Consider the following 26,510-nt stretch of genomic DNA (forward strand, 5'->3'; position numbering starts at 1 on the left):
AGTTTTTTTTGAATTTTTTTGTTAGCATTAATATTTTTTATCTAAACGCTAATAAAAAAATATAATTGTATTACAAAAATTATAAGGGCATAAGTATAATTTTAAAATTTTATTGAAAAAAAACGTGGCTTGTATTTTTCTATTTGACAACAATTTTGTTTGTATGCCATAGAAATTCACATGTAAAAAGTGTTGAAAGTATGTGGGAAAAGACACAATGATGAATTGTACCCGGGAGACGGCGAAGTATTTGGAAAAACATATAAGATCTTCGATGCCAATTAATGGGCTAGGCTGCCCTGGATTGGTCTTAATCTAATTAAAACCGAACTCGTATTTTAGTAATTGAGTTTGATTTTATATTTATATAAATTGCATAAATTACGTTAGACTATAATGATATTAATAAATACAATAACTTAAAAATGATGATTTCGTTGTATTGCTACAATATGGTTTCACAATCAGTTCAATATCTTATTTTATTTTAAATAATATTTTTTTAATATTTTATATTATTATAATCATTTTTTTCATAATTTAATTTGAAATAAGAACTTTTTTCACAATTTTATTTGTTAAAATAAAATTAATTATTTTTTTATATTTATTTGTATTCTTTTTTAGTAAATATATGACCATGTATAAGTACTTATTTTTACACGATTTAATTGATATCTCGTATCTTTCAATTTATTTGATTATATAAGTTGATGTGCATAAAAACAAACTAACTCAAATAGATCCAAGCAACCAAAAAACAAGAAAGAAATGCAAGGTTCATGGTGCCTCCCAAGAGTCCAATTCGAAAGAAGGCCCATAGGACAAGGGGGATCTACAGGTGCTTCTAAAAAATAAATTGGTCAAAAGAAGTCAAGCCGAACAAAATTCAAGAGTACCTCGATCCAGAAGACCTCATAGACCCCAAGAAAGCTTAGGGGCTTAAAATTCCCCAACTAAAATCAAAGGGCCTCTCACATAGTGTCCTAATGGGATCGAAGTGACATCCACATGCCCTTGGGACACGTGGCACACCAAGAAAGAAGTATTATGAACCCTGAAAAGTTTGGATTTCAGTTGGAGGAGGTCTCCTCAACCACTTCCCTGAAAATCCAAGAAGGCATCCTTATCCCTAGAAATACACAGCAGACTCCAACAATCCCTCGTTTGAGGGGATCCTCCAACTGCTGAGGATTATCCACCAAGTCTAAGGGGGATTCAACATTATCTAAAAATTTGAGTTATACTCCCTCAAGTTCGTGATCTCCTCTAATCAATTTATGGTTGTTTATAAATAGAGAGCTCTCAACTGGAGAGGAGACACGTTCATATGTTTCGATGTATTTCAGTTTGAGCCCTCATACTACAAGCTTCACCTTTATACTACCACTTTAGTTCAAAGGAACATTGTAATTTCGTACTTAGAGTTTTGATTTAATATCAGTCTCTCTCTTGTACATAGAAATAGAACAATAGCACACTCATTTTCACGTTTCATTTTCCAACAATTATTGTACCACTTGCCACTTCAAGTTGGTCAAGCACCACATCTTTTACTCGCATCATAGGTGATTGACTCTATATTAAAAATCTCAAATACTGGGTTGCGCCAAAATATTACCTACATAGCTTGCAGTTTTACGAGCGATTTAATATAATTAACCCTATATATATATGCAAAAGAGAAATAAATAGGATAAATTCAAAATATTACTGTGTAAATTTTACTATAATGGACCATATATTCACGTTAATAAATAAATGAATAAAACAAATATATTCTTTTTTTTTAAATTTTCATCTCCTTGTTTATGGACAAAAACACCTCAATAATTTCTTTATCTGAAATAAACCCCACACTCAAGTTGGAGAAAATTCAAACCCTACACATGTAACATATCATTTCATAAAAAAGAAAGAAAAAGAAAAAAACTTACAACCTCTTTAAAATGAATTAAAATCCAAACCCAAATTTAAATTCCCTATTTCAAAAAATCTCAAAAAAGAAAACAACTTATGTATTTTCTGAATGCAGTTCAATTCATAGCATTCCAATATCTTTTGCTTCGAAGCTACAGAACAACAGTGTGAAATCTTCCGTCTTCTATACATTTAATAACGTACCAACAAAACATATCAATTTAATAGTTAATTCATCAATTATTAGTTTAATAGTTAATTCATCAATTTTTACTTAAATGTCACAATTTCGAATCGCATTGAGAATATACAACTTGCCGCTTTATGTGGTGTACGAGATAGTAATGATCAACCCATAATGCTTAATCCAATAAAAATTAAATTTGATTTATTAGTATGTTTGTAGAATTATAATGATCAAGTTGAATAATATATTTTTAATAAAAAACCATATTTGTGGGAGTTAGAATATCTTAGTCGAGACTCGACTTTTGTGAGGTTTGGTAGGCCTAGATTTAGTTTTCTCAAATTTTCCCAATTGCGTGGTGATTACTGCTAAAGGACTAAGAGACTAATATTTGGATTCATTTATTGTACAATTTATGACATTGAACATCATTTTGAATAAGCAGAACAATTTGGTCCAATCTACCTAAATTTTAATTTAAATTCGTTGGACGTGGCACATTCAATACATGTCAAAAATTTCTTTTACAATAATTGAATATTATTTAATAAAATAATTTATTATAGGAAAAAAAATGGTAATATAAAAATAGTAATGATAAAAAATAAATAATTTTGTAGGAGAATATTAAAAGTAAGAGAAAAATATATTATCGAAAAATAAAGAACTATTTTAAGAAATAGTTTTACCACTTATAGATAGTGGGGAATATGTGAAAATTATTGAGTAGAAATTTAAAAAAAAAAAAACATATCCAAAATAAAAGAGACATCAAAAGATGTGCTCTCCCTTAATATATAGTATAATTACATGAAAGAGAAAGTATTATTGGATGTTTTTCATTTTACTGTTAGGAAAATAATGTTATAATCTTTTTTTTTAATATACAGTATGGATTCATTACATTATTTAATACATTCAAATTCAAAAATTAATTTGATACGTTAATGATTAAAATCAATGAATGTGTTCAAACAAGAACAAAATAATGAACTATTATAAAAACTAGTTGTTGTAGCACGCATTTCTGCATGAATATAATAAAAAATCTTTCGCGCTTTAAAATATATTATAGATAAAAGTAAAATATATAAATCAATATATTACAATTAAAAAAAAACTTATTTTATGAGTTAATCTAAAATTTAAGAAGATGAATAAGTAGTTATCTTATTAGTTGAAGGGCATTTTTGGCTTCACAAAAAAATTGGTGCGACGGTGTCACTAATAACTATTTGTGAGTACGGAGGACCTTTTCTTTTGACAATAACTAGCCGTCGTGGCACGTTGTCTCTACGTGCATATAATAAATAATATTTTACATTTTAAATTATATTATGAATAAAAAATATATACAAACCAATACATTATATTTCTAAAAATAAAAATAAAAAAGAAAGAGAGAAAGAGAGAAAGCAACAAAGACAAAAAGAAAATCAACTTAGGTGTAGAATTGGTATAGGGATAAAATTGGTATTGCTGTGTCGTAACTACCATTTCTGAGAGAAAAATGCCTTTTCTTTTTATATAGTATAGAAAATATAGATAATCTTCCATGCTTTAAAATATATTATACATAAGAGTAAAATATATAAATCAATATATTACACTTAAACAATGAAAAACTAATTTATGAGTTAATGTAAAAATATAAGAAGATAAATAAGTAGTTATCTTATTAGTTGAAGATATTTTTGGCTTCACAAAAAAATTGATGCGATGGTGTCATTAACCGCCGTTTATAAATATAGAGAATGTTTTCTTTATAATAATAATATAAATAAATATATGCTCGTATTTGCATAACTAAAACTCAAGTCCTATTTGGCATTTATGATTAAGTTGCGGAAAGTAAAATTAAAAATTATTTATCTTTTTTTTGTTATTATAATATGTAAGCAATGCAATATTCTTGCAAACCCAATAAATTATTTACTATAGTAAAAAAGAAATAAATGAATTTCGGTAATTATTCATGGAAACATTTGTTTTTTTGGGCATAGAAATTAAAAATAATTATCTCATTGTTTTCTTCGCAAAATCTATTAGTCAAATATAGGGTAGAGTGCAATGCTACGTTCTAGTGTATAAGGCACGTACCAAATGGACTAGTAAACCGTAGGTCACTTAAATTTTCTTTTACTAGCCACCAACGTGGTGGTCTTAATTGTTAAGTATTTAATTTTTAATTGAACGTTACGTGTTTGAATTTTATTGGAGACGTTGAGCTCATAATTTTATGTGGGCTATTGTGATTTGGCGATGACGGATCAATAATGCCTATTTCAATAAAGGTTGGAATTGATTTATTGGTATATTAGTCGAGCTTATGGGATGACGGTAACTGATGTTTAATTCAATGAAGGTTGTGATTGACTTATTGTCAAGTTGGTCGAACGACGATGGACGATGTATAATGTTTAATTAAGTGAAAATTGGGTTTAACTCACTGATATGTTAGTCGCAATATAGAGATAAAATTAGACAATTACAATAATCATAATGGGTTGAACTAAAAATAATAAAATAATAGGATTAATTTATATAATTAGTTCGATCAATTATTTATTTTATTTTTTCATTCAATTAATTAAGTATAATATAAAAATTTAAATTATTAAAAAAAAAAAGAGGAGGTCGTTCCACATAGGTATTCTCGCAGACTGAAAAATCGTGAATTTAAACATGGGCGAGATCTATTTCTCCAATCAAAACAAGAACAACGTGGTTGTCGGAAAATTGAAGTTAGCAGCATGTCCCGTCATTAACAATTGCGTGTACTCCCCCGTCTGCTCAACAAGTTCACATAAGGAAGGAAGCATTCGACTTCTCATTTCATAATTCTCATCAATCCAACCCAAGAGACGAACCCCAAAAGAAAAGCCAATGATGGATTTTGATGAGATATTTTCATCTCTGAATCTGTTCAGAGCTTCTGCAAATTCAGTTTTATCTCAGTACGAGCCTCTCGCGCTGCTTCTTGTTCCTATCCTCACGCTTCTTGTTGCGCGAATTCTCCAGTCTGTTCTTCGTGTAGTTTTCGAGAAAGGCCTTAAATCTGCCGTCCTGGAGTTCTTCATGGCCTCCGTCAAGTAACTTCATGCTTAATATCACTTTTTTTTTTTTTAATCCTTTTTTCTTTTGGGTTGCGCGATTTTGTGGAGATTATTGGCTAATTTGTCATTTTCGTTTGTGGGTTTTATGTTAAAGGTTGGTGCCTGGTGTGCAAAAGTACATCGATGCTGAAAAGCAAAAGGTGATTGTAATTTTAACTTTGTGTTTTTTGTTTTTTTTAAAAGTACATACTTTGATTCTTTACTGTATATTTCATTTAATGAGCCTTTTGTTTATCTGTAAATGTGTAATGCCTTTTTCTTGAAAATTGAGATTAAATGATGAGGTAGTTATTGTTGCATCAAATGAGCTGCAAGAGGGAGAAAGAGAGCAATTAATGCAACTGGGGTACTGATATAGTTCAGTAATGTCTCAAATCTTTGATGGGCTAAAAGAAGGTGGGGGACAGCGTTTTGTCTGGGGATAAGTTTGATATTTCTTATATGGGATTTTACTTTACGTTGCAACTTACTGGAGTATTTTTGGAGTTCCTAACAAGAAATTTTATGCAAATGATTCGAGCTCGAGCTCAAGCTTGAGTCTACTTGAGCCTGCATTCTTGCTTTTTCGTTGATCCAGAATGTTGTCGAATAAGGCGTGTATGAATTGTGCTCTCTGTTGCATGGGAGACCTGATTATAAGTCAATACTTTTTAAAGTATTAATCTGTAATGTTAGTTTCCTTATCAATCAAATTAATTATCTCGGACCTTCTTCATCTGAAACATTGCTTTCTGCACATGAAGGTTGTGGATAAGTTGCAAGGTTCTGGTAAATCGAAAAGAGATGGTTGGAGGTCTGAGTTGCCGAAGACAGGCTTAGGAGTTGAGGTCATTGATAAAATGAAGGATGAGAAACAAAAAGACGTGGCATGGCAGGGCAAATGTTCTGGTACAGTGTATGTTCTTTTGTTAATGGCATTGCAATTGATACTTGTGTACTTGTGAACTATGATATACTATGTAAAAGCTTCTCTTTATGTTGCATTTTCGTCATGCGAGTTTGTTACTAAATTTCATGTGTTTTGTTCAGCTATATTGCAGGAAATGAACAGGAAGGGCACTTCTCTTTGATTAACGAGGCATGCTCAATGTTAGTGACAAGTCCAGTTTCTACTTTGTTCTGCTAGCAATTTCAGCGTCTCTGAGTAGCCATGCAATCAAGAAAAGTGAAAAATGCTTGATTGTATCCCAAAATGTTATATCTTCACCGTTATATATGTGTAATCTGCTCAACGGAAACCATAAATGTGAAAGAATCGTTTTTTATTCCTGTGCTTGATGGAGACATCTGTCGTATACCGGTGGCCCCAACTGATGGTTTATTCTTTATTTTTTGATATCTCTTCATTTCTACATCTGTACCTTATAAATTATTTGTGAATCTCCTTCCAGGTTTGCACATACTAATCCTCTACATCTAGATGTATTCCAGAGTGTAGTAAGATTTGAAGCAGAAGTTGTGGCAATGACAGCTTCACTTCTTGGAAGTAATGAAAAGGCCTCTGGAGGACAAATATGTGGAAATATGACATCAGGAGGGACAGAAAGCATATTGTTGGCTGTGAAAACGTCACGGGATTACATGAAAGTTAAGAAGGGAATAACTAGCCCAGAAATGTTAGTAAAATTTTCATTATTATGCCATATCCCAACCCCGTAACCAAAAGGTTATATAACTAATTCATATTCCTGAAAATAGGATTATACCAGTTTCAGCTCATTCAGCATATGACAAAGCTGCACACTATTTTAAAATCAAATTGTGGCGTGTTCCTGTGGACCAAGATTTTCGAGCTGATGTTAAAGCAGTCAAACGACATATTAACAGGAACACCATATTGGTTAGACTTTTATCCACATTTTCCCATCTGGTCGAGTTGTGTTTGATGTATTTGGTGTATGCCTTTATAAATGTAACTGTCTGTAGCAATTGCAAATTCCTTGATTCTATCACAATGCCAACTTGATTCAAGTGAAATTTCCAATTGTTGCATTCTTATGGAAGTCCTTTCTTTGACTGATACTCTAATTAAAGTCTGTATTCATCTACTTGAGTTACTATTACTTAAAAACTCATCTTGCGCAGATTGTTGGATCAGCACCTGGCTTCCCTCATGGAATTATCGACCCGATTGAGGCACGCAATAATAGCTCACTGTTTCACCATTCTTTTGCTACTCTTTTTGTTGCTTGTAGTAAATTCTAATATTACAATTCTATTTTGTAGGAGCTTGGTGAGTTGGCTTCTACTTACAAGATTTGTTTGCATGTTGACCTTTGCCTTGGTGGTTTCGTGTTGCCGTTTGCTCGTAAGCTTGGGTACGTGCAATCCAAAAATGCATCCTTGATTTAATTTAGAATTCATGCTAGTGCTTTCATTTATTCCTCATACATAGGCTCTAATCTTAATGTGTTTCTCATGACATTACATTAGTGTGGAGAACTCTTTTATCCGAATAAGCATTCTGATTTTAGTGTTATCTCCATCTTTAATACTCTACGAGGAACTGCAGAGCCAGAAAATATCTGTTGTCCACATTAAATAGCTGTACGAGGGAAACCTTGTAATCGTTATTTCATTCAGCTCAGGACTTCATCTTCTTGATTCTCCCATTGTTGCCTGTTTTAAATGCTACGGTCATTTATGCATTACACTTTTTCTTAAGTTTCCCTGATTATATTAAATCTGTAGCATTAAACTAGTATCATGAGAGGAATCTTGTTGGTTGATTCCCCAACTTCCAGAACAGCTCTATCACCTCTCTATTTTCTATTTTGTCAAAATACGTTGTTAATGATTGTTGACCCCGTGTCTCCTAGGTATCCTGTACCGCCATTCGATTTTTCTGTTCAGGGTGTAACCTCTATATCTGTGGACGTCCACAAATACGGGCTCGCTCCGAAAGGAACAAGTGTGGTTTTGTATAGGGACCATGAGATACGCAAGGTAAAAAAGCAACAGTGTGGTTTTGTGGGAGGGTATTATTTATTTTCCCTAATTTATTTAGTGGCTGCTTCGTTCTTTTTAATCTATACTACCTACATCCCCCCCACCCAAAACAAATAATAATAATACTTTTGGTATTTTTGTTGGTTCTCCTGGTGATGGATCGCTTGGTAATTTGGATTTCTTATACAGCATCAATTTGTTGCCGGTTAGTTCTCCCTTCTATATTTTCACACCTTCTAATCTTTAAAGCATGTAATCCACAGTGATTTATGCAGCCACCATTGTTATATAGCAACCATTAACCATCGTTCGCTTTGTTGGACACATGTATCCTTCTGTTCTCATAATATATGTTTTCCCTTTCAGTCACTGAATGGACTGGTGGGCTTTATATATCTCCGACAATTGCTGGAAGCAGGCCTGGCGGTCTCATTGCTGGGGCTTGGGCAGCTATGATGTCTCTTGGGCTAGAAGGTGACGACTTTTCACCCCACAAATATTTATTTACATTTGCTGGTCGAATTCTAGAGTGAAATTTTTGGCTTATCACCTAATTTTATCGTTATTTAATAAAATAGGTTATCTGGAGAACACGCGGAAGATTATGGAAGCTTCAAAGAGAATAGAGAAGGGGTAAATTTCATGATTTACTCTTATGGAAAGGTTTATATTGTGTTCTGTTTTAGGCATATAGTATTTCATAATGCCTTTTATTGCAGGGTCCGCCAGATTCCGGAGTTGTTCATCATTGGAAGGCCTGATATGACGATTGTGGCTTTTGGATCCGACATTGTCGACATATTTGAAGTGAATGATGTAATGTCGTCAAAAGGCTGGCATTTGAATGCATTGCAGAGGCCTAACAGGTAATGGTCGCTAATAAGGATATATCTAGAAAGACAAGTATGGCACTCTAGCTATTCATAAGTTCTAATTGTTGATTTTTGGATAATTACAATTTCATTTCCTTAGATTTGGTGCCTTATCCCTAATCCTTATGATATTACCACATCTCCTCCATCCGAGTTTATAACGTTTACGTACCAAATTACCATATACTCCGCACAGGTTTAGAACTTAGTGAAATGTTAATGTTCTATCTAATTCCAAGAAATAGAGGTGGTGTAGTTGTTGTGTACTTCATCTCAGAAGGGGGTAACGGCTAAATGCAACAGATCCTCCCTTGAAAATGTTAATAGGCAAAAATTCTCCCTGCAAATAGAAATAAGGGATATAGTAACACCGGAGTTTCTTATTTGTATCTTGTTTCAATCTCCCACTCCCAAACATTTCTTCTGAGATCATTTTTTCATGACGTTTTTCTTCTCAGCATACACATCTGCGTGACGCTTCAACACGTAGCCGTCACCGAAGATTTCCTCAAGGATCTGCAAGACTCTGTGCAAACAGTAAGTGCAATATCATTGCTGTAGTGTTATTCAGCACTTTCAGCTGAGAGAGTGACTTCAATAACGCCGTATTCGTTCTGTTCTATCGTCCCTGCAAGTAATTATCTTTGTTGTCATCAGGTTAAAGCAAATCCAGGTCCAATCAATGGAGGGCTTGCTCCAATTTATGGTGCTGCTGGAAAAATGCCAGATAGAGCTATGGTCCAAGATTTGTTGGTTGATTTCATGGATAGCTCATGCTAGTGCCAAATGCCAATCCTTCATGCATTTTTTATTGTATTTTCACCCTTGTGATGCTACATGTTTTCAATTTATGGAAAATTGTCGATTGTTATACGTAATATTCATGTAACATTTGTTGAAAAGATTATGTACCTCTCCTCTCCAGTTTATATGCTTGTGCTCTCTGGCCAGTAAGATTTTATTATATGCTTGTCATATATATGCTTTGATTAGGGATGGCAACATGTCGGTTTGGGGCAGGTTTGTCAAAATTCAAAATTCAACCTACCAAGATTTTCCTGATTTGGTTCGACGACTTAGACAATATATTTTTTAAAATAATATTACATTAATTTATTAAAATGAGACAAAACATTATTGAAAGATTATCTTTTATCTGATTATATGTGCATATTTTTTACCGTAAAATATTAAACTTTCAAAATATATGTTAATGCCTAAATTAAAACTTAAAACGATTTTAATTTGTTAAAGTATTATTTTTATGTATTATATGGAATTATGGATAAAATATGCAATTTGTTTTTGATATATGTACAAATACACCAGGTATAAATATATGTCAAACATATACGAAAAATATTAAAAGAATTGGGTTTGAGTTGCGTATGGGTTCAAAATACTATCACTGTATTTGGATTTGTAGTTTAAATGTTTTGTTTTGTGTTTTGGAGATAGAGAGAAAAATAAGTGTGTGTTGAAAATAGATGATATGTTTGGATTTGTGGTTTGGGGTAATTTAAAATATTTTTAGATAAGTGGTGTAGGTTTGATATTGGAATTGGGGGAGACTGTTCATTATCAAATCATATATATTTATATATATAAAAATATTTTATGTTTAATGTTGTATTTTTGGGAGACAAAAATTACTGTTTATTATCAAATCATGTCTGTTTTATATTATGTATATATATATATAAATACATATATATATATATATTAATTATATAGAAAGTTGAAAAATAGAAAAAAAAACACGCAGATAAGGTGTAAAAACACAAAAATAAACATTGAGTGTGTTTTATTTTATCTCGAAAAATAAAAAAACACAAATTCAAACACAACCTATGATTCACCACATATCCCAGGATCCAGATATATCTTGAAAATCCACTCCAAATTGTTCCAGACCCATCGCATTCCTAGCTATGATGCACAAACATGATCACGACATGACATAGCACAAACATTATTATAAAATGGGCATGTTTTAAGTTTAAGTTCTTAATCCAAGTATATGACTTAAAAAAATATACATAATTAATTAATTCTTAAAAGTAAATAGAGTTTGAAATATAGATATATACTTTTCTTCTGGTGAGTTTTCTCTCGATGAATTGATAATTGGAAGAGAAATTGAACGAAGGAGGAAGACAAATCTTGATACGGAAAAAAAAAATTATTTTTACAATATTAGAAGTGAGAAGACAAATTGAGATTTTTCGTGTATTATTCAACATAGTATGGGATTGCTTTTTTAAGTATCCGTGTATTATTGTATATATGAAATCAATTATTATTTTTCGATAGATTATTCTACATATAATATATTAGTTATTAACTAATTTTTTTCTTTATATTTTGGATTTTTTAATCAAATTTAATGCTAAAATTATTAATTTAATTTCTATTTACTATTTATCTTCATCAACAATTAAATGTTGGCATATGCCAAGTTGAAATGTTCCACACAATTGCATTGTAACTTTGGAGAATAATAAGACAAGGACCAATTGAATTACAACACGTGGGATATGGTCTCGGTTTTATCAAGACAAAGATTCAATATTATATTATCTTTTTGATTTTATATATTGAAGAGATAATAGTAAAGATGATTAAATTGATCAAAACTCAAATACTTATATAAAATAATCTTAGAAAAATACATTTTACAAAAATCAACTTGATGTGTGGGTTAACTTATAGGCTAATTTGAATTAAACTAGATAACTTTTATTAATTTGATTTTAATTATATGCTTTGAAAAATTCAAAATACTTAATTTAGTGAAATAATTTTATTCGAGATATGATTCTTATTATTTATGAGGAAATTTGAATTTTTTTTAACTTAATCTTTTTACAATTTAACCTTTGAAATTGGAGGACAACGAATTAGATTGAAAAAATAAATGAGAAAAGGTAGTGCTACATATCAAATATATTCAATTCTCTATATTAAATTGAAATATTTATTTATTTAAAATATATCTTTATTTTACTCTACTTTTTTAGTTTAGTCAATTTATATGTTATATGAATTTGTGTGTGCATGTCGAAGGTATTATAGGCCTACGAGAGTGTATGGGTCAAGCAGAATAAGGGCATTTTTATAATTACACATCAAGTTAAATTCTCATCACACTTGATAAATAATATTAGCATATCCACATACACTCGATACATGCATATAATATAAGTTTTTATTATGTGACGGGTACAACCCAGTAAAGCACGGTCCAAGAAGAAGCTAGGAGGCCCAACACTTCCTTCCATGGTGTCAAGGGCCGCCCGCACATTCGGCACCCTTGACGCGCACTTCGACCACTCAATCGTTTTACATGATCGATCAATCAACCTTCGCCGACAGACACTGGACTTCCACAGTTTTAGAGTTTTAAGTGTTGGTCTTTTACTTTGCTTTGTTGTTTCGCTTTGTTTTGTTTAGATTGCTCAGGGAGCGTTAGGCCTCCTAAGGTGCGTTTTTTAATCCTTTTAGTGTCTATCGCTTTCAATAAGAATTTTTTTTAAGCCTATTATAAAGGGGGGAATGAGTTCAAGAAGCTTGGTTTAGTGACGTGTTAGAGTACCCCTCAAGTCGATCCCCTTGCTCTAGCATCGTTGTCCATTTTATACGCATTTTCACTTCAATCTCCTTTTTAAAATCACGTGTTCAATTTGCTGTTGTTGCTCTCATTATTGTGATCCTGTCGGCGCGTTGCGTTAGTGCCGAGTGGGAGTGTGTTGCGATTGGCGGAAGTAGTCAGCGGACTGCTAGCCACATGGTGCGCGTTGCGGAAGGCGCCTCGTGAGGTATGGGCACAACCATTTAGATGAAGGGAGCCCGCTTCATGAAGCCCAATAATTGTGGCCCAAACACCAATAGCTGCCCAATCCCTATACACACGTCACTCTTTGAAACCCACGTGGCATACACTTGGACCTCCACAATAAACCCTCTTGACCAGCATGGAATACAGATGGCAAGGAGGTTTCAAGAACTCGGACTCTTGAATTTAGCAGACTCCTTGCGGACTGGGAGTCCTTCTCAACCTCGGACTCTCTCCCTCACCTAAATAATAATTCCAACAACATGATCCCTAAAAAAGAAGACTTGATCATGTTTTATCTCAACTAATTTTATCTATTCATCGCAGGAATAGGAGGCACTATCGTTCCTTAGTGAAGGAAGATATTCCTCTATAAATAAAAGGATTCATCGACACCTTCATCAGACAGAACTTCTAAGAACACGACCCCTAAAAATAGGGTTTGAATCAGGCCTTATGTCAAGTAATCTTATCCGTTCTCATCCCCAGGTTGAGGGATACCTTCATCAGACGAAAAATTGACTATTCACGATTTATCTCTACTTCCCATCTTTACGATTCATTCTTTTACTGCTTTTTATTATTTTGAATTATCATTTTTCAGATCCACTACTAACTTGGGCGTCGGAGTGCTAACGATTTGTTTTGCATGTCTCTTTCTTTTGAATTCTCTCTTAAATAATCTACGACCATCGCTCAAGTTCGAACCCATTGAACTTGTGCTAAAATCGCACGCATCATATTTAATAAATAAAAATAAAATAAAAAATTATAAAAAACTGTAGAAGTCAATTATTTTATAAATGCACATGAATAAAAAATTACCGACATAACTAATTAAATAAAGGGGCATTGTTTGTAAATGAAATAAATATAAAAATATTTTTAGTCGACTCATATTTTATCTTTTAAAAGAATTACTAAGACCCGTGAGCCTCAATAAATAGTATAAATAGATAGATAGATATTAATTATTTTTATATTCTAAATTCATATTTTAAAGAAGATTATTTTCTTCTCATCCAAATTATTTCCATCTTTTAATTATTATTATTATCCATCTATACTATAGGGTTGAATTAATGTCTACTAATTTCCCACCCCCTCATTATTTTTCAATATATTTTTAAATTTTTTTTATTCATTTTCTTTGTCACTATTTTTTTTTAAATTTAATATTACTGTATTATTTTATGTATATTTTATTAAATAATAAATATTTATATGTTTTTTGTTTTGCCTGATATTTATAAAAGTTGACAAACACGCAGGGTGCTCTGCAAATTACTGGTTATTCTTTTATGTATCATTGGGATGAAATGGTAGGGCAGTGCCCGCCAAAATTGTGATTGAACCTGCGCAAGCATTTTGCCCAACACTCGCATAATCAATGCAAGAAACTGAACGGAAATTATATTGGGCCGGAGTTTTCTCGGACCCTGGATCATACTAGGCGAGTCTCTTTCTGTATCTGTTCTATTTGCATGTGGAGTTTTTGTTATATTGTTGGTTTTCTTTTTCTCTATTTTATTCGTAATTTAATATCCAAAATTTGATCTCGCCTGGATTCCTCCTGGAAATTAAGAACTTAATAGATTGTGGAGGGAGCTGAAATAATCGGAAGAATGATGGAAGAGATGAAGTAATCATTCCGCGATGATATGCTTCTGCGTTATAGTTCTAAGGTTGATTTCTCTCTCTCACTTATCAGTTGTAATATCTGACAACTTTTTGCTTTCTGATTGTGGAAAAGTCGTGTGATTTTTATTTTCTTATTATTCTACCTGACTGAAAGTTAGTTGTAGGATAAGTGGGACTTGTGCGTGAGTATGCAGAGAGTGTTTAGTATTTTAAAGGTTAGTCTATTGGATTTCCTTTTACAAATTTATAGGATTGCCGGAAGGATCAGAATCATAGAGACGTAGTTTCTGATTATGCAATTTTGGTGAAACAGGTTGAATTTGGCTGTTTAATTTTTTATTGCTCCGTCCACATCTTATATTAGCACAGTAAAGTGGAAAAGGAAAAGTGAAATCGGTGGAAGTTGATTTTATGGAACTTCCTTTATAGTGAATTAGATTCCAACCTAATGTTGTTGAAACTCCTTCATCTATCCATTTCCCATCTTTTTTAAACATAACTTGAGATATAGTAATATATGATGAAGAAAGGAAATGAAATGCAAGTATAACTAGCAAATATTTTATGATAAGATGTTTATACAAGTATTGCCTTATGTTTTCCTATAAAAGGGTAAAGTTTTTCTTTTGCTTCGTTTGGTTCTAACTTCTAAGATTGAGTAAGACAAATGAAAATTGCAGTTCTAAGAACTTCCAAGATTGAGCAAAGGGAAATGAAATTTGAAAGCAGAATCATTGAAACTAATTTCCCAACAGGTTTTCTTTTTCTGGATAATGTAAAATAGATTTAAAATATTCATAACATGTCTCATAATTAAGTTTCAGAATGTCTAGGATAACTTGATGAAAGTCAGCAATTGCGAAACTCCGCCTCCCAAAATGATAAGGACATATTTGATTCAAAGACATTTGACTTTTTTCCTCATCTCAATTAATTGATTTGCACTTCCCTTATGGTTTTAATTTACAAGAAGAAAGACCCATTATATCCAGTTGAGTCACAGCCGACTCACAGGCCATCTTACTGACTGTGCTTCGATCTCCTGATAGAAGACTCCCAAAGTTTTCAGTTGTTTGGATGACCTGCTATATCAGCTGTACATTTTATTACCAAATAGATTTGCATACTGGGTAATTTTGTCACTCCTTATTTGGTATACTATTGCCATCACGAAACTATCTTTTACTGAAAACAATAACCTTAATAAATTGTAAAATGATTGCTCTTGTTTTAAATGGCTTTCTGTGTCCATAAAGCTGCTCCTATAGTTTCATTTTGTCTATATTTTTTACCTGATAATGTAATGTAAAATGTTTCCTGAAGCACACACATCAGTTTTAACAAGATGCCTAGTGATAGTATATTAGATGCTTATATATATATTTCACAATTTATATTTAATCAGGATAGTTGTATACATTTCACAATGCTACTGAAGACATGGTAAATGTAACTCCAATTGTACCACACATAATTAGAGGCAGAGTTCAAGATGGTGCCTCTTTTATTATATTTCATGCAAACTCATCCTGAAATAACCACTCAAATATGAAATCCACACCTCGAATCTGATAGATGCAAATATCTCTTAAATTTTTGTGGCAGTAAGTACAAGCCACTTGAGTCTTCCATCGCTTAAAGCTCCAACACCAAGTCTACAAGGTCAAACAAAATAATTCAGGCTAGTCAGCAAAGGGTTGTATCTTCTGTTAAAAACGGTGCATGCTACATGCTGTAAAAATCTTGTTGTACTTTGATATTTTATTTCCCTATTTGAAGCATGTGTACTTTAACAGAGGCAGGTGCCATAAAGTTCTGCAATTTGTAGATACAGGTCAAATTTTAGGAATAAAATGACTGTTTAAATGCTAACTTATTAATGGGGCAGTGGGTAGATGTGTTAAGCAAAAGATTATGATGCTAATTGAAAAGTTTTGATAGAAGAATCTATGCAGTGATGAGATCAAATAATTCCCCTAGGACCTTTTTGAGTCCCCTTAGTAATTAGTGCATTAGTTACTTACAGTCTGCATCAGTTTTGACCCAGAACTCGTTCCCAGCAATGTCGCTGCTGCTTTTGGTAAGCTGGGGTAAATGAGACTGGTTCTTGTGGCTCCATGTGTTTTCTTTTGAAATGGCTTGTTGAGGATATATTATGATATCTTCAGCAGAGGGCCGTAGGCCTACACTGTTAGATGCCGTCAATTGGGTGTTATAGTTGATCTCATTTTTGGTGGGTTTATGAGATTGGTGACAAGATGTCGAGTTCTCAGGATGAACTTTCCTGTTGAAAATATGTAGAATCTGCATTTCACATTTAAATATGGAAATTCAACATGATTTCAAGAAATTGATGAAGGAAACTAATGATTATGCTGGGAAAAAAATTACTGTATTTTTTCATCTTGTGTGGAAAACTGGAAAGAGCGTGCAATATGCTATCATTTTAGATTGAGTCAGCAGCACCTTATGGAGTTTTGTCTCAGCTGTTGTAGAATCTATTGTTGCTCCTTGGGCTGCTGTTGAACTCCTTGAGGAAGCATGTATAGTTCTTCTCTTCAGCATCTTTTTCATGAGATGTACTGCAGACTTGTCAGTTTCCTTCTCAGTTCGCTTTTCAACTCTGTCTGACTTAGTTCCATAACATTCTTCTGCTTGTTTGGTCTTCTGAAAGAGCTCCCCGAGAGATGTCCTTTGTTCTCTCCTTAATGGTGGAGCTGTGTCTGGTAGTCCAATTGCTGATCCGAAAAGATAGCTTTGCAATGGGCAGATGATTGCTCCATTTCCGCAGTTCTCTGCACTTTCTATTGGCTTACCACTAAGTGTAATTGTACTGCAGTGGCTCATCCTTCCAGCACTAACATGACTGTTTCTTCCAGACGAAACGTTACAACTCTCGTCTCTACCTTCAGCTCCCAAGACCTTTTCCAGCTCATCGTTGATTAGCTTCAGTTCATTTTCTGTGGCTTCAGTTTCTTTTTCAGCTATGTGATCCACAGAGATGGAAAATGTTGGTGTTGCTGGATCAGTAGTGATTGGTTCTGTACCTAGAGTACCAATAGCAAGGAATCCATGGAAAAGCTCTGTAAGAGCAGCTGCTGGTTCTTCTTCGAGCTCCTCCTCTTCGACTCTTGCGGCCTCTAGACAGGTAAATGAGTTTCTGCGGTAGTTATCTTTCTGTGCTTTGCCTAAGGACTTACCGCAATAACTTCCTTTTGGATAGCATTGTAGGTCATCTAGTGATGGTTGACCTGTAAAACCTGTAAAGCAAGTACAATAATCCCCTAGCGCAACGAAACATGTGGTAACTGAAATAATGTAGGATACAGGAGGTGCTAGATTTTAGGTGGCGTATGTAACAAGATTGCAAACTCCATGTTTTCCAATATGTCCAGAAGAAACTGATGGCTTTTCTCTGCTGACAAGATAACTAAAGTAGCATGGCTGTTTTCTGTATCTCTGCCGTAAAACAACTCTAGGAGTATCCTAGTTCTTTTGAGATCAGTTCAATTTCCATTTCTCAGCTTGCTGGCACCAATCTCAGTGTGACTTACCAAGTTAACAACAATGGTCGGCCATCAATCAGTGAGTTTCTCTGTGTGCCTAGTTACCATGGTACATGCAATCATCTTTTATCTAATAATTGCATTTTCATGTACGTGTTTTATCCTTAGTCTTAGAGTAGCAATTGGAGATTGAGATATTTCAGTATTGAACTAAGGTCTCTTGAGTGACAGAATGCCTACACGTTCAAGAATCACACGCACTAATGTATATGACTCACCAATAGAAAAATCCTTTGGTGTTTCATTGCTGTTCTGCCGGAACTTCCGATGCATCCAACCGAGTAGCTGCAGTGAAGAATAAGGATGACCTCCATGAAATGGCAAACAACGAAAGATAAAGAGGCAAAGAGACAGAAAAAGAGAGAGTATATTTGACCTTCTTATATTTTACATAAATGATATTACCTTCATTTTCAATTGTGTTAACAGAGAGCGTGATAATAGTGGGTGGAGGAGATGATCTTTAAATAGACTGAGTGTTATATAGACTGTTAACCATGTTGGAAAACCAATTGAGGGTTGACATTAAATTGGAACTATTGAGAACATTGATAAGTACCAAAATATTGGTAAGTTTTTCCTTTTCCTTTTATTTATTCGAAATCTCTTTTCAAGTTTGAGAGGCTGATATTTTTCGACTCCCATATGCATTTTGTGACATTTGCAATTATTAATATTGTCTGTTCGTCTTGCATGTTTTTACGCATCTAGACCTACAATTTGTGTCTGCATGTGCATGTAACACAGTTTATATCATTTCCTTCAGTTTATGGAACTTCTTGTATGTAAGCGAGTGCATTCCTCAGAAAAATTTATGCACTAGGGGTTCTCCTGACGTAGTAGTAAATTCTGTGGTTATAATTCTTGTGATCTTTGCTCGGTACTGATTTTAGCGGCCCTGTGTAGAGAGAATAATATATGATGCTAATATTTTCAACAATAAAATGACAATTAGGAAGATCTTTAGTCACATGAAATGTTAAACTCGATAAGCATTATGGTTGACATAGGTCCACCACTGGCAAAAGTTTATTACTACGAGAACCCCAGCTTCTTAAACAGCTAATAATTTATAAATGTAGAAGTATATTGGTAGCACAGTTGGGATTGGACTTTTAGTATCTACCGTTACATAGATTTTGGTGTTTCTTATAATATTAAGTGCAAATGAGATAACAGTATATAGCAGACAGAAGCCAGCAGATCCATGTGTGAATATCATTGTTCTTTCATACCACTACATAGTTTGTAATAGAACACTGTTAATTCTTTTTTCTGAATATTTATGTTGAGTCACCAGCAGGTGAGTGTGATCGATCCGTAATAATTTATGTCTAATTTAAAGGGTTTAATTATTGTGAAATGTATAACGATATTTTCTCTTCTTTTTATCAAGTGATTTGTCATACTGTAGCATTATACTGTAGATAGTACATTGATGGTTCTGTGATCCAAGTAAGCCCAAGTAACTTTTGTGCAGTGAGGTCATGTTCTTTATGTTAGTCAATTTGTTGTTCTGCCCTGTGCGTGCTATAGTTGTGTAGATGAAAAAGTGCACAACCAAAGCAGGTCTTTAGCTGTGTTTTGAATTGTTTATGCCCCACTTGCACCTTGATTCACATGTTGATCACATAATGGTTTTTATTTTGAGACGATGTACAGAGGACCCGTTTGGGAAAGAGCAGTATCCTGCCACATTCTCCGAGTTATTCCCCAGAAAAAATCCATGTGTTAAGTGGTGTTCTCATAATTTCTGAAAGTTTCTTCTAAGGGAGAGAAGAAGATGATAAATACCCTTATAGACAGTCAATTTGATCTTTAAACATGTTGTCCGATATCCATCCCCCAGTTCTTAACATTGAAGTAAGACGAGAAAGTATAAACAGATGCCCAAGGCTTGAGATTTAAAATCCTACCAGTGCTATATATTTTGCTATACACTTCACCAGGAACTAAGTCCTGTATTCTCAATTTCTGTTTTCAGCAAGTTTATTATTTAATAACCCAGAGATATCTGCGCATGCTTTGAATTTCTATCATTAGCTCATTGTAGTGACCCTTCTGCAATAAATATAGTGCTGCTGATGAACTCCAAATAGTCAATGACTAATTATACAGTATAGTTTTCTTTTCAAGGCAAGAAACATGGCAAGTACATCGAATGTGATTTATCAATAAACAGATATACTTTTTCCTGGCTTCAAATGTTTGTCGCCATTTGAGAGGAGCCCCCCCGGATGAAATTGGCATAGAAACAATGATGATATGACATGTATAGTGGCCTAGCAATTTCTGTTCACTAGAGGAGTGGGCACTGCATGTTGTAGGTCTATTGTCACATATATTGCAATCAGGTAATTGATCAGACTAGTTGTAGTAACTTTTGTATTTCTCGAATGAATAGGAGTGATATGCAGGAGGTAGCATATGGAAAAAGCAATCAGCATCTGTTTCTCAATTGTAAATCCTATTATTCTTCTGGTTTAATTTTTGACTTAATTGAATACTACCAGGGTACAGTCTAAAGCTGATATTTTCTTAAGAAACATAGTAAATCAGTTGTATTTTTAGATGAAGAATGCCCATTCGGTCTAATTATGTTAAGCTGGACAGAATCTGGAGATATGCACTATGCAGGAAAGGAACATTACCAATTTCTATGTTCCAACAGAAGGATTGCTGTGATTTATGACTTCCTTGCTGAAGTGACTTTCTATCTGATTCCAACTTTTAACTTGGTTGAAGAAATATCTTATAATCATAAAGGGGTTGGTAAAGTTGAGTGTAAGCCGTAAAGGATGATCATATAATAATTTAATGAAAGAAGTCAAACTAGACTCAAAGGAATGACGTGTCATATATATGTTTTCTTTGGCCAGGAGCTTGGTTGAGTATTCTTGGTTCTGATCATTCAATTATGAGTTGTATTTACAGAGAACATGAGAATGATGTCTTCTTATCCCTACTGCATAAGGCGGCAGTCATCAGTCTCATTTTCTGTTGCCATGTACTCTACAGTAATTTCAGAGTTCGTCTCGTTCCACACTTTCTCTCGCTCTGGTTTTCGAATGATCAGGCTCAATGAAGTCAAAGATGTTACCCTGTTCATGCTACTACTTTCATTGCAGGTAATTGAAGATGACATCGTCAAACTGGAATTTACATGTATAAGGTTTTAATGTCATCAAGTGATTGGCTCTAGCATGAGTAGGCTTCAAGTGGAATCTGGCTTGCCTTCTTTGAAGGGTTCAAAATTAAACACTGCAAATGGGGAAATAAGACTTATGTAACCTTTCTCACGTGCTCATTCTGAATGAATATACACTCACTGGAGTCTGTCTCGAGTCTTAAACCATGTGAAAAGCTAGTGGTTGCTCTTTATCACCTGTGGCTCAAACTGAATGTCAGGATACTTGGTGGCTTGCATAAACACAGGTGGAAATGGAACCTAGTTACAGCAGTCACTGAGGGAAAATGGACCAGATTCCTGGTATTTGTTCAATCACTCTACAGCGTCTTGCATTTAACCCAAGTGAAGGTATGCGTGTCCTCTTTCGTATTTTCTTTTGTAGGGGCCTAAAATTCTTGCTGAAAAAGCAGTCGACATGGGTCGTTCTAAGCCGATTCAACTTTTTGTCGACACGCTATCTAAAGTATTAGAATTGTCATTCCTTTGCATAGCATGTCAAGGATTTTTCACAAGTGTTGAGATCCCTCTACATAATTTTCTCACTCGTTATTTACTCCTTCCACTTGTTAAAACTCTTTTGCTGTGTTTTGTTTGATGGATCTAGAGTTAAAACTGCTAAATCCTTCTTTACGCATTTTGAGCTATATTTAGTAGAATTATGATGGATTTCAAATCAATTTTAATATAATATCATCTTAAAATTCTGAATTCAAATCCAAATCCGTTATCCAATGTATTCTCCTTTTTAGTGTTAATAGTTACAGAATTATGGCCATTAGAAGCAGCCAACCTAGACATAGGTGGTTTTAATCAAAGAAAAATTGGAAAATACATTTGCACTTTTGCTTTCTTAAATTTTGTCCGAGACCTTGTGTTTGTTTGTAGTTTGCCCGCTGGCTCTCATCTCTATACAATCTCAGGGAAAAAAGGAAAAGGATAGTTTCAACAGCCAATTGCGAAATTTGATGGTTGAGATTGGCAAGCACTATGAATTTGTGCGTGGTGTGCGTAGGCGTAGCCCACAAAGACCGGTCAGTTTGTACTTTTTGCATCAACAGATTTTCCTTTTTTTATGTGATTGAAAAGCCAGCTAAGATCATCATGGATTTTAATATCTGGGCTTTCTCTTTGTCCCTATCCTTGATTTAATTTGTATTCGATTAAAGGTTGTAATCATTCACATTATCTTGTATCCACACTTGGTGCAAAATCTTTGCCCACCCCAACCCAACCCATGTGTAGTCTGCATATGCCCATTCATTCAATTATCCCAACTTGTTATTGCATATTTTGCTTTTTATTAATACGCCCATGAATTGAAGTAATTTAATTATTGGCGGATTTCTAAAACTAGTTGAAAGATCATTGCCAATATTCTTTTCTTTGATTTTGAGTATCTATTCGTATGTGATACTTGACACTTTTGTAATTCAAATAAATAGGGAGGAGAAATATCTTATATTTGGTAGGATGGAAATGCTATTATAGATTAGCACAAAAGTGAACACTTGTTGGCTAGAACAGATCACTTCTTTTAAAAATTGTGTTTGTGGGAAATTATAAATATATTTGTAAGCGATTTACAGCCTTAGGGCCATGTCCTGGGCAACGATAGTGATTGGAGCTGTACATTTTCATAAGCAGCAAATAAGAATGGGACTGTAAATTAATACTTGGAAAAATTTTCTTGGCTCTTTGAAGGCCTGATGGTAGATCCGTCCTTAGATAAGAGTGTGATTATGGGTTTCTTTCCATCTCTTTCCATCCTTAATTCCTAATAAATGAAATCTGCCCTTTTATGTGCAGCTATATGTTATTAGTGCAAAATCTGTCATGGGTTCTAAAAAAGTGCACCTGGATTCCTTAGTCATTTCTTGCCAGTCATAAAAGATACAAATAAATAGGAAATTTTTGTCTTGTAGAATTCAATTCTTCTTCTTCACCTTGGCCCCATAAAAGATGGCCAATTATGAATGATAGTAGACTCCAAAAATATGGTACAATGTGACTGAGCTATCTCTTGCATGGGCCACAACTCCTTGATCGAATAAATGTTTGCGTTGCATCGAGCCAACCTCTATGCCCCTTTCTACTCTTCTAATAAATAACCCCTCCACAACTTAGACACTATAGTTATATACATATATATATATATATAGATACACACACTCACGTATAAGTATGAGTACTTGAATTTCAATCACTAACATGGGTTAGGTTATACTCTTGGGACCCGTAAGTAATTCCTACAAAACTTATTAAGTTGCCCCCCAACAGTGTCTTTGCATCGTAGAGGTAATGAAATCTACAATTATTTTCGCGGGTAAGTTATAACAAATGACACATCAAACAAATTAATATGGGCAGCAGAAGATTGAGGATTTTGTAAGGCTTGAATTATTAACTCCCTTTGATATATCTCGTACCATGAACAAATATAACTTCTCTCAGGTACAATCAAGAAAGAGAAAATCATTCTGTCCACACTTCTCCAGAGTTTCCTTAGTGATTCTACTGATGCTAGCTGTTATATTCTGAGGTGGACGATATTTTGTATTTATGAGAAAACATATTAATTTATTGTGTTTATTGAATCAATGGATTCCATTTTAATGGAGTTATCAATACGGTTAAATACACTGTCTTTTTGAACTATGCATAAAGTGTATTTACTGTTTGAACTATAAAACGTAATAAAATGGACCATTTATGATATACACTAATTTTTTTATGATGAAAATATTTTAATTATTTACACCCCTAAAATATCTCTATTACAATCATTCTCCTAAATATAATTTGAATTATTATAATTTTTTTTATATAAATAAACACTACCCAAAATTTATAATTTTAATACTGAGTATAAATTCCGTATAAACTTCATAAAGTTTACAATTATTATATTTTTTACGCAACTGGTAGAAAAATTTATATAATTTTTGCCTGTGCTATATATATATATATATTAAAAAATATTATATTGAACATATATATACTGTAAAATGTGCAAATATATAATATAATTAATATATAATATTTTATATTTTCTTAAGTAATCATATGATATATTTTTATTATGTAGACATGTAGTTGAATAAAAATTTATACGTTATATAACATACTTTTTCTATAATATTATATGCATTATGTATTTACACAAATTTATATGTACTTTTTAACATAATTTATTTACTTTGTAAAATATATTTGCATATTTTGAGCTTATAAATATTTTTTATATTCCATAAGTTATAAAAAATATAAACTATAAATATTATTTTTAAAATAAAATGTGAGTAAAATTTTAAATAACTAAAAATAGTTTTGGGGAGATAATTTAATAAAACATATTTTCAGAAAGTAGAATAAAAAAGTTGATAGGAATGTATTTTGTGTTAATTTAAAGTAATATTTTGCTTTCTTTTTTGTCAAAATGCTCCTAATCAAATGTTATACTGCAACATTAGCCTATAATGGATTGATGAAGTGAAAAAGAAGCCAAAAACAATATGTGGACAGATTAGAAGGAAGAGTTACGCATGTCCACGTCTAGCCTTGTGGGAATATGGCTGTAAAAAGGAAGGTTCACGACTCAGTTTTTGGAAAGATTTGAAGGTGATTGGTATATCTTTTGATGGTTTGAGATTATAATTGCTAGAGAAATTTCTTAAACACAATAATTTTACTTCCTTAAGTCTTTTAGTTTTAGTAGGAATTTACCTTTTTTCATGTGCAAAACCCATTTTTCTTGGAACTTGTCCTCGTTCTAGCTTCATGATCAAAGACTTAGGTTAATCGATCAATAATTAGGTGATGTTGATAAGAGTTTGCATCTAATGATTTTAGACACCTTATGACTAAGAACTTATTTCTTGCAAAATGATGAATGTCAAAAATTGGTGGACACAACCTAACTTGAGAGAAATTTTGAACCCATACACTCATAAATACTACATTTTTCTTCTCTCAAGAGATAATGCTTTATGGTTTGTCTTCCTAGAACTTGTATTGAATCATGTCGAGGCCACATCTTTATGCATACACTTGAAAATGATAAAAGCATTAGGATAAAATCATTTTAGCTTAAAAGACCACCTACATACATTTTTCCCTTAGTGAACTCATTTGAGCCTTATAAGCCTTAATTCCTTATCATGCAACCCCAATTATGAACAGATTCTACCATCCTTTTTATTATCTCTTGCTTGGCCCTTCAAGGGACTAATAGAGCATCAAAGAAGCAAGGATGTATTTTAAGTATGGACTTTAATATTAAGTGTGGAGATTTCTCATCTATTTTGATTGTAATTTGTGCCAAGGAAATTTATTAGCTAATATGTCATATGATGATTCTATGCTTTATTGCAAAATAGACAAAGAAAGAAAGAAATACGTGGCAAAAAGAAAAGGAAAAAAAATGCCATTGAAAAAACCAAGAAAAAAAAAAAAGAGAGAAAAAAATCGAGGAAGGCAAGAAAAAGAAGAAAAAGAATATTCATTCTCTAAAAGAAAGACATAATTCAAGTGGTGAGAAGTGGGACATGAAATTAGGGCATGAGAGGAATATATTTTGAGAAGTTTGAATTCTTACATCTATTACTTGGTGCTCAATTCTAGTTACTTGATTTTTACCTCATTTTTTTTAAAAATTCGATCTTACTCTCAAGCCAAAGCCCCATACAACCAAAATATAAGGTCTCTTGATTCAAGTGTGTGGATATCTGTAAATGGTGGAGATATTTGGTGTATAATCAAGCTTATGTTGAAATATTTTCATAAAAAGCATTTGAGTGAAACATTTAACCAAAATACTTGAGTGATTGGGAGGTATGAGAGAATAATCCACTGATTTTCCAAAAATATAGGGATAAGTAAGAAGGGTTTTTTGTCTTATCAATGTCAAGTTATTTTGTCAATTGTATTTTGGTTACCTTTTATATTTTAAGAATATGTAAATGAGACAAAATGCATAATTCAGGATCCAAAATGTATTTAACCCTTACAAAAATATTGAAAAACCAAAGTAAATTAATGACAAGGTAGATTCAATCACAATATTATCTTTAAATATAAATGAAAATAATCAAAACATTTAATCGAAAGTGATTCATTTTTATGGAATGTGCAAAAAACTATTAACAACGTACGCCATAGTAATAATTATTCACCCATGGGAGAAAATAGAGAAGTTTGCTGTTTGTCATTTCAAGAAACGGGGGGGGGTTTTTAAA

General features: G+C 33.0%; 2 protein-coding genes and 1 long non-coding RNA gene across 6 annotated transcripts; 2 read left to right on the plus strand and 1 right to left on the minus strand.

The window, feature by feature from the left end:
* Positions 4,777–10,008, plus strand: LOC105168441 (sphingosine-1-phosphate lyase). Of its 2 annotated transcripts, XM_011088527.2 has the most exons (15): positions 4,777–5,199; positions 5,318–5,363; positions 5,967–6,118; positions 6,253–6,312; positions 6,615–6,839; positions 6,922–7,063; positions 7,309–7,359; positions 7,450–7,541; positions 8,043–8,169; positions 8,362–8,377; positions 8,539–8,646; positions 8,751–8,805; positions 8,892–9,038; positions 9,503–9,581; positions 9,702–10,008. In XM_011088527.2, the coding sequence occupies exons 1-15, from the start codon at positions 4,994–4,996 to the stop codon at positions 9,822–9,824; spliced, it is 1,629 nt and encodes a 542-aa protein (XP_011086829.1). In that variant the 5' UTR covers positions 4,777–4,993; the 3' UTR covers positions 9,825–10,008. The 2 variants fall into 2 exon arrangements, with proteins under 2 accessions (XP_011086829.1, XP_020552075.1); XM_020696416.1 differs by lacking the exons at positions 4,777–5,199; positions 5,318–5,363 and having other exon boundaries at positions 5,970–6,111.
* LOC105168442 (protein LAZY 1-like) lies at positions 15,874–18,550 on the minus strand. Its single transcript, XM_011088528.2, has 5 exons — positions 18,492–18,550; positions 18,305–18,371; positions 16,987–17,780; positions 16,545–16,824; positions 15,874–16,175 (listed from the first exon to the last, which is right to left on the minus strand). The coding sequence occupies exons 1-5, from the start codon at positions 18,495–18,497 to the stop codon at positions 16,156–16,158; spliced, it is 1,167 nt and encodes a 388-aa protein (XP_011086830.1). The 5' UTR covers positions 18,498–18,550; the 3' UTR covers positions 15,874–16,155.
* On the plus strand, positions 17,536–22,581 carry LOC105168443. Of its 3 annotated transcripts, none has more exons than XR_002287557.1 (5): positions 17,536–17,668; positions 18,045–18,105; positions 18,258–21,214; positions 21,495–21,624; positions 22,197–22,581. It is a non-coding gene; the product is annotated as an uncharacterized LOC105168443 (long non-coding RNA). The 3 variants fall into 3 exon arrangements; XR_002287558.1 differs by having other exon boundaries at positions 21,522–21,624; XR_002287556.1 differs by having other exon boundaries at positions 18,258–21,624.

This window comes from Sesamum indicum, linkage group LG8 (assembly GCF_000512975.1).
Source record: "Sesamum indicum cultivar Zhongzhi No. 13 linkage group LG8, S_indicum_v1.0, whole genome shotgun sequence".
NCBI lineage: Eukaryota > Viridiplantae > Streptophyta > Magnoliopsida > Lamiales > Pedaliaceae > Sesamum > Sesamum indicum.

Coding starts and splice junctions, on each gene's coding strand:
- LOC105168441 (XM_011088527.2), top strand. CDS start 4,994: ATGATGGATTTTGATGAGATATTTTCATCTCTGAATCTGTTCAGAGCT. Junction 6,313..6,614: donor ATTAACGAGGCATGCTCAAT/GTTAGTGACAAG, acceptor ATCTCCTTCCAG/GTTTGCACATACTAATCCTC. Junction 8,806..8,891: donor TCAAAGAGAATAGAGAAGGG/GTAAATTTCATG, acceptor CTTTTATTGCAG/GGTCCGCCAGATTCCGGAGT.
- LOC105168442 (XM_011088528.2), bottom strand. Junction 17,781..18,304: donor ACCAAAGGATTTTTCTATTG/GTGAGTCATATA, acceptor CTTGCTTTACAG/GTTTTACAGGTCAACCATCA. Junction 16,825..16,986: donor CTGAGACAAAACTCCATAAG/GTGCTGCTGACT, acceptor TGTGAAATGCAG/ATTCTACATATTTTCAACAG.